The 7096-nt window shown below is 34.7% G+C and overlaps 1 protein-coding gene across 2 annotated transcripts; it reads left to right on the top strand.

Moving 5' to 3' along the window:
• Positions 1–1451: 1451 nt before the first annotated feature.
• Positions 1452–5604, top strand: LOC142441202 (olfactory receptor 2T11). 2 transcript variants are annotated; one of them, XM_075543256.1, is made up of 2 exons: positions 1452–1463; positions 4657–5604. In XM_075543256.1, the coding sequence occupies exons 1-2, from the start codon at positions 1452–1454 to the stop codon at positions 5602–5604; spliced, it is 960 nt and encodes a 319-aa protein (XP_075399371.1). The 2 variants fall into 2 exon arrangements, with proteins under 2 accessions (XP_075399371.1, XP_075399372.1); XM_075543257.1 differs by lacking the exon at positions 1452–1463 and having other exon boundaries at positions 4645–5604.
• The last annotated feature ends 1492 nt before the right edge of the window (positions 5605–7096 follow it).

The raw sequence follows: 7096 nt of genomic DNA, 5'->3' as shown, positions 1-7096 counted from the left end.
TGTTTTATCCATTCTCTTATCTTCTATGAAACTCTTGCTTTTCTTGTTCCTTTATAAAGAATCTTATGTTTACATTGGGATCACATGATAAATCCAGAAAGTTCTTATCTGAAGTTTATTATTTTAACCATAACTGATATGTCTCTTTACCGAGGTAAATTAACATATTTGTAGATCCAAGGTTTAGAACATGGACATTTGGGGAAGGCCAGGCTAATATTCTGTCCTCCATAATTTGTCTCATTAAACCATAAAATAGGTCTTTTGTAACATTATTGGAGCTAATAAAATAATAACAAGGCATAGGGCAACCTTTCTCTGATAATAGGAGGAAATGGAGACATTCTGTGGGAACAAATCATGCTTTATTTATTTTTATTTTTATTTTACATAAGGTGGACTTAAACTTCATTATCAATATCTGTAACAAAATCCTGGAGGGATAAAAACATCCAGCACTACAGTTATAATTTACATTTAAAACCTTCCTGAGTGAAGATCCATCAAGACAAAGGGAGATTCAGAAGAGAGAAGTAAGTCTGCTTCGTTTAAACTATTTTGACCATCTTAGTCCCTCTGAGAAGGTGACTTCTGAGCAAAGACTTCAAGGACATATGGGATGACTAGGCACAGATGTGAACAAAGGCTTTGGCTGGCAGAAGATAAAGGCAAAAATCTAGGACTTAAATGATGATTAGCAAAGGGACAACTGGGATGGCAGATGGATACAAACAGGCAGTAGAGGCAGCAGAAAACCTCAGAGGGCACCTGGAGCTGCCAGGGAAGATTTTGCACAGAGCATGGCTTGGTCTGGGGGAGATTTCCAAAGATATGTGATTATCTGAAACTAGACTAAATGGACTCTGGGGCATAGATCGAAAGCTGTTGAATCAACCCAAGTGAAGTACAGCAGCAAGAACCAGGCTATTAGCTAGAAAATATAGTCAGAAATATATGCACTTGTGTATTTTATACTATCCCATATGTTTAATAACAAACATTAATATCCTAGATGTGACAAAGGAAAGACCCCAATACCACCACCCCTTTGTGTGGGTTAGTTTTATTAAGAAACTTTTGAGACTGAAAAATAATGAAATTTCTTTTATATCTCTGAATTTGGTGTTAATTATACAATGCATTATTTGGAAATACTGATTTTCAGAGGAGTCTTGTGTAGACATCACTTTGATGGCAGTTAAAAGAAAGATTTCAGTTGACTATGAAATTAAAGTGTTGAGCCTCTCAGTCTAGATTCAAAGCTAAAACTCACTGCCATCTGCCTTAGAATTTTGCCAGCAGGGTGTATAAAAAAAGCTTGATAGATGGAACAGTAGTCTTGTGCTACTCTTAGTGTAATTTAAATTTATTAATCAAAATGAAGGTTGTAATTAGACTATTTAATTTTTAGAATCAGTTACCACTTGACAGATCACCAGTTCAAATCCAAAATGTGCTCTGTGGTAGAAAACAGATAGTAATCTGTTCTTATAAAGAGTTACAGCCTAATAAACCCCAATTATAATATAGTTATACTCTGTCCCATAGGGTTATTTTGAGTCAGAATTTACTCCAGGTCACACAATAAATTAGCAATAATATCAATTAACATTTTGACATTGTAGACTACCTATTAGCATTTGCTGATTCTACATCACTTTTTATTGTGATTGCTATGCTTTTAGCTTTGTGAAACTAAGACACCAAACTTGCATTTCCACTTCATAGTGCAGTAGAACGATACTGAGCGAATGTAGATGTCATAAAAATAGATTTTTAAAAGCTGTTACAATTTTACCAAATATTTAAGGGTATACTTATACAAGAAATTAAGTGCAATCCTGTATTTTGATTTCCTGTATATGGCAATGCTACACACTGAACATGGCAACTGGAGTCATCTTGGAAATACCATAGACAACAAAATGGGAGCATGTACTTGAGTTTTCTCCTTAATTAGAACTTCTCAATTATAAACACATATTTAATGATCAAGCCAGTAAACTTTATGTTTGGAGAACAGTTCACATTATTCCATCTACAATTCTTTTTCTTTTTAAACACTTAAATCTTAATTCATCTAAATTGAAATCAGGATCAAATTTTTTTTCGTGAAGTGTTTTGTTTACGTTTAATACTCTGCTCCACAGTACCCTGATCCTCTGGTTAACTTCTGGCACATGGTGCAGATAAACACTGGTTGACATCGCTCCCTGGTTAATGCCTTCGTTTAGTCTTACATTCAGTGAAATGGCTACAAAACGCCAATGCTTAATTTTAACTGTTTCTTTGTCTTCATACCCAAACCCATAGTAACAATGGGAACAATATAGTGAATAAGCTAATGGTATGATCATATCTGCCTTTCTAAGGAAATTTATTAGGTAAGCTATGGTTTTATTAAATGAGAAAGTAAAGAAGCTATTTAAAGAAAGATGCTGGGGGGATTACTAAGCAGTACAAGCAATTTGAGATGATCGAATTTGGTAACTAATAAAAGGAACAAAAAGATAAGGAATTGTCATTAATGAAGCCCAAACAAATGCTCCAAATAGTCAAATTTTTGTTATTTCTTTTAATTGACTTAAACTGTTCAACCAATTAATTATTCAATCATTCAAGATTTTCTTCAACCAAAACAGCACGAATGTATGTTGGGCAACTTTTTCAGTTCCAGAACTGTAAGGTCAACAACAAAGGTGTAGTTTAACTCCACTCTGAGTATGTCTTTGTGAGATGTCCTTGAGGAAGCTCTAGGTCCCAGTGACCTACGTATAACCGAACCAAACAAAACCAGATCCTGTGCCATTCTCACAATGTCTATATTTGAGACCAGAAAGATCTTCCTCTTTTTCACTGCTAGCTTGCTTTATCAAGCCTGTTATCCTTTTGTAGGGAGTCGTCTCTTCCTGATAACATACAGCAAGTATGTGAGATGAAGTGCTGCCACCCACTTCTAAGGAGCGTTATGGTTGTACTCCTTCCAAAACAGATTTGTGTTCCCGGGAACCCAAGGTACTTTCAGCATACTTACCCAACACTATCAGTTAGTTAATTAGTTAGTTAGTTAGTCAGTTAGTTAATTGAGTTAGTTAATTTTTCCCATTTCACCCATGCAAAAGTTTATGCCAAACAAGTCATCTTTAAATAATTCTCTTCCACCAGGGGATAGCTGTAGACAATTTCTCTCAGTAATCCCCTTGTCCAATTGTCATTAAGATGCTTTCAAATGAAAAATCCAACAATAACATTAGTTAGTCTGTGATATATTAATGCATCTCTCTGATAAACATGGACTTCTTATGTGAACATGACCTATTTTCATAACATTCTCTTTTACTCATGGATATATCATACTGAACTATCTATATATAATCTGTTTCATTTTATGATCTATTTATAATACATTGATCTATGTGATTATCTTAACAAAAAGACCATATTACTCATTTATTAAGTACTTTATAGCATAGCATTATAGAATCTTCCCTCAAATTTAAAAGCATCTTGTCATTTCTACAAAACAACAAAGACCTAAAGAGAGAAAAAGAAGACATGTTATAAACAAAGAAGAAATGAAGGAGGGAGAGGAGAAAAGAGAAAAAAATGAGATTTGTATTAGGATAATACATTGTAGATAAATTTGGAGAGAATAATTATTCTATTTCCTATTTCAAATTTGGGAACATTTGTACATATTATCAATACTGAGTCTTTCAATCCAATGTGTATCATTACACATTACACATCATTACATACATTTTGTCATTAAAACTTTATTTCTTCCTTGGAGATGTTTTTGCTGTTTCTAAATATTTAATGTCATTGCAAGTCAAAATGTTTTGTTAATTTTATTTGCTCAATATTTGGGTTTTTTTGCACATAGATATAAAACTGATTTAGGCATATTTATTTTCTGTCTAATAAATTTACTAAACTCTATTATAATAATCTAATTAGTAAAACTTTATCTTTCATCAATCCGTAACGATATAATGGATCTTACTGTGATGCTAGTTTTCATTCTGCTGATCATTAAGAAGACAAAGCTATTTCATATATTTATTGTGTTTTTCTCACGATAACATGTCCAAAGTCCACAAGGCTTTGGACCACACTTGCTCTCCAGGCTGTACTTCTTCCAATAAAAATTTCTCTTTCTCTCTTTTTTTAGGAAGTCCATGGTGTTTCCAGTATTCTCTGCCAGGACTATAATTCAAATGCATCATTTCTTTAGTCACTGTCCAACTTTCACATGCATATAAGTCCATGAAATATACCATAATTTGTCTCAGGTGCAACTTCATCCTCACCATAATTTAAATTTATCAATTCTTTTTTTCTTTTTCATTTTTCCTATTCCAAATACAACAAATACAATTGTCTTTGTCAAATAAAAGAAAGAATAGCATACAAAAATACCCCAAGAGTGTCATTCCACAATAAGGTGAACTTTACCCATAAACACGGTTATTTAGTGAGAGGGTTTTTGGTCAGTTTGATTTCCCTAGCGTTCTGCCCTGGAAATTTTATCTTGTCCAGTATCCTCTAATGTGTCATTTCCACTTTACTTTTATTTGATATTAAATGTCTCATTTCCTTTGCTTCATTGTGGCGTTTCTTCCCTGGAACTTGTCAGAGGCTCTAGCAATGAAGAACAGCACTTCATCTTCTGACTTTGTTCTGTTGGGACTTCTGGTGAACAACCAGGTTACAGGCATTGTCTTCACTGTTATTCTTGCTATTTTCATAGTGGCTGTAACTGCAAATTTGGTCATGATACTTTTAATTCAGGTGGACGCCCGCCTCCACACTCCCATGTACTTTCTGCTCAGCCAGTTGTCCATCATGGACACCCTCTTTATTTGTACCACTGTCCCAAAGCTCCTTGTTGATTTGATGTCCCTAGAGAAGACCATTTCCTTTGTGGCCTGTGGCATCCAGATTTTTCTCTACTTGACTATGATCGGCTCCGAGTTCTTCCTTCTAGGTCTCATGGCCTACGACCGCTATGTGGCTGTCTGTAACCCTCTCAGGTATCCAGTCCTGATGAACCGCAAGGTATGTCTCCTTCTGGCTGCTGGTGCTTGGTTTGGTGGGTCCCTTGATGGATTTTTGCTCACCCCCATTACTATGAATGTCCCTTATTGTGGCTCACGTAGCATCAACCATTTCTTCTGTGAGATCCCTGCAGTTCTCAGGCTGGCCTGTGCAGACACGTCCTTGTATGAAACACTGATGTATATCTGCTGTGTACTCATGCTCCTTATCCCTATCTCGATAATCTCTACTTCCTATTCGCTCATTTTGTTAACTGTCCACAGAATGCGCTCTACAGAAGGCCGGAAAAAAGCCTTTACCACTTGCTCCTCCCACTTGACTGTTGTCAGCATTTTCTACGGTGCTGCTTTCTACACATATGTGCTGCCCCAGTCATTTCATACCCCTGAGAAGGACAAGGTAGTGTCAGCCTTCTATACTATCGTCACACCCATGCTCAATCCTCTGATCTACAGTCTAAGAAATAAAGATGTAATGGGAGCATTTAAAAAGATATTTGCTCGATGCTGTTCTGCTCACAAAGTAGCCACAAATGATGCTTAGAACCAAGAGGAATGATTTTTAGTCATGATCGTTTTTTTTCACAAGAACCTCCTCCATGCATCTAATTTCTTGACAGAAGAAAGGATTTTTCTATCAAATACTGTTAAGTATTGAAAATCAGGAAATTTTTTCCTGTTTGTATTATACTAAAGGTGAAAATATTTTATTAATTATAGAGAAAGTTTTTTGGTTAGTTATCAGACTTATTTTCTATGCAGTAGGTTGAAGAATTCATCTGGTATTGATCCTTGCCTCCAAGAGGGAGATGGGGAAAAAAAGACTCATAAAAATACATATATTAGGATCCATACAAAGTCTTTTTTACTCTGAATCATGACTCCTTCATAATTAACTCAGAATTAAACAAATGAAATCTTCTCCAGCACTATGGAACTTTTGATGCCAAGAATAATGTAACACCTTTCACAGTAGAGTATAGCACAACAACCCACAAATGGCAAAGAATTTACCCCAAATTTAGACATGTCTCATTTCTGAGATTTTACCAAACTCTAAGATTATATTTCCATCTCCTAATATTATTAATATTAATATCAATCCATTGCCATTGGGTATATTCCAACTCATAGCAACTCTATTAGACAGAGTAGGACTTATCCTTAGGATTTCAGAGACTATAAATCTTTACCAACTAAGCCAGCAAAATTCCTTGGCTTAATATAGTAATTTTCAAATTCCAGTCCACCATAAATAGTGGATGGATTGGAGCTAACTGATTACTTATATGAGGAACAATCATCACACACATTTTTAAATGGAATAAGTCAAAAATTTAACACCTCAGGAAACTATTGTGCCACTGTCCGTGTTACTACTATAGTATAGGAGAAGGGATGAACCAAGTACATATTTTGGAAAGGAATATCAATATTTAACAGCTCTATGTAATTCACAACACACTTTATAGGTACTTTGCGGTTTATGTGAATGTGAATGAGATTAATTTCTCAAGGAATTTCCAGAAGAAATGGGCATGAGGAGATTCCCATTTTTAAATAATCACTGTTAACTATACTGTATTGTTGATAATACAGCAGGGAACATGTTTCATTAAGGAAAAAAATAAAACAGACTTCAAATGTGAAAAATTAAGAAATATTGTGATGTAATAGAGTAATAAAGACTAAGTCTGGGGGTGATCTGGAAGAATAGTCAATAGGATTTAGCTCATTGATCCATGTAGGTGTGTAGAAAAGATCGGGTGTAGGTAACTCAATGTTTTGAATATAAGTGGTTGAGATGCAAAATAATTGTTCATTGAGAATTGTAAAGCTGCTGGAGTGGTAAGGTTGAGTGGGATAATTCAAGAAAGCAGTTGTTAACAAGATCAATTTTAAATATCTGCTATATAATTGAAACTTCAAAATATCAGAGTTCAGATTAAAGTTCTAGAATGTGGTTAAAATGTCATAGTCCAGAATAGAAAGCACATTTAAACATATAGTATTAATTGAGAGTACTTAGATTAGAG

Source organism: Tenrec ecaudatus, chromosome 2, assembly GCF_050624435.1.
Source record: "Tenrec ecaudatus isolate mTenEca1 chromosome 2, mTenEca1.hap1, whole genome shotgun sequence".
NCBI lineage: Eukaryota > Metazoa > Chordata > Mammalia > Afrosoricida > Tenrecidae > Tenrec > Tenrec ecaudatus.
The sequence above is the reverse complement of the archived record's forward strand: the minus strand, read 5'-3'. Positions and strand labels throughout refer to the sequence as shown.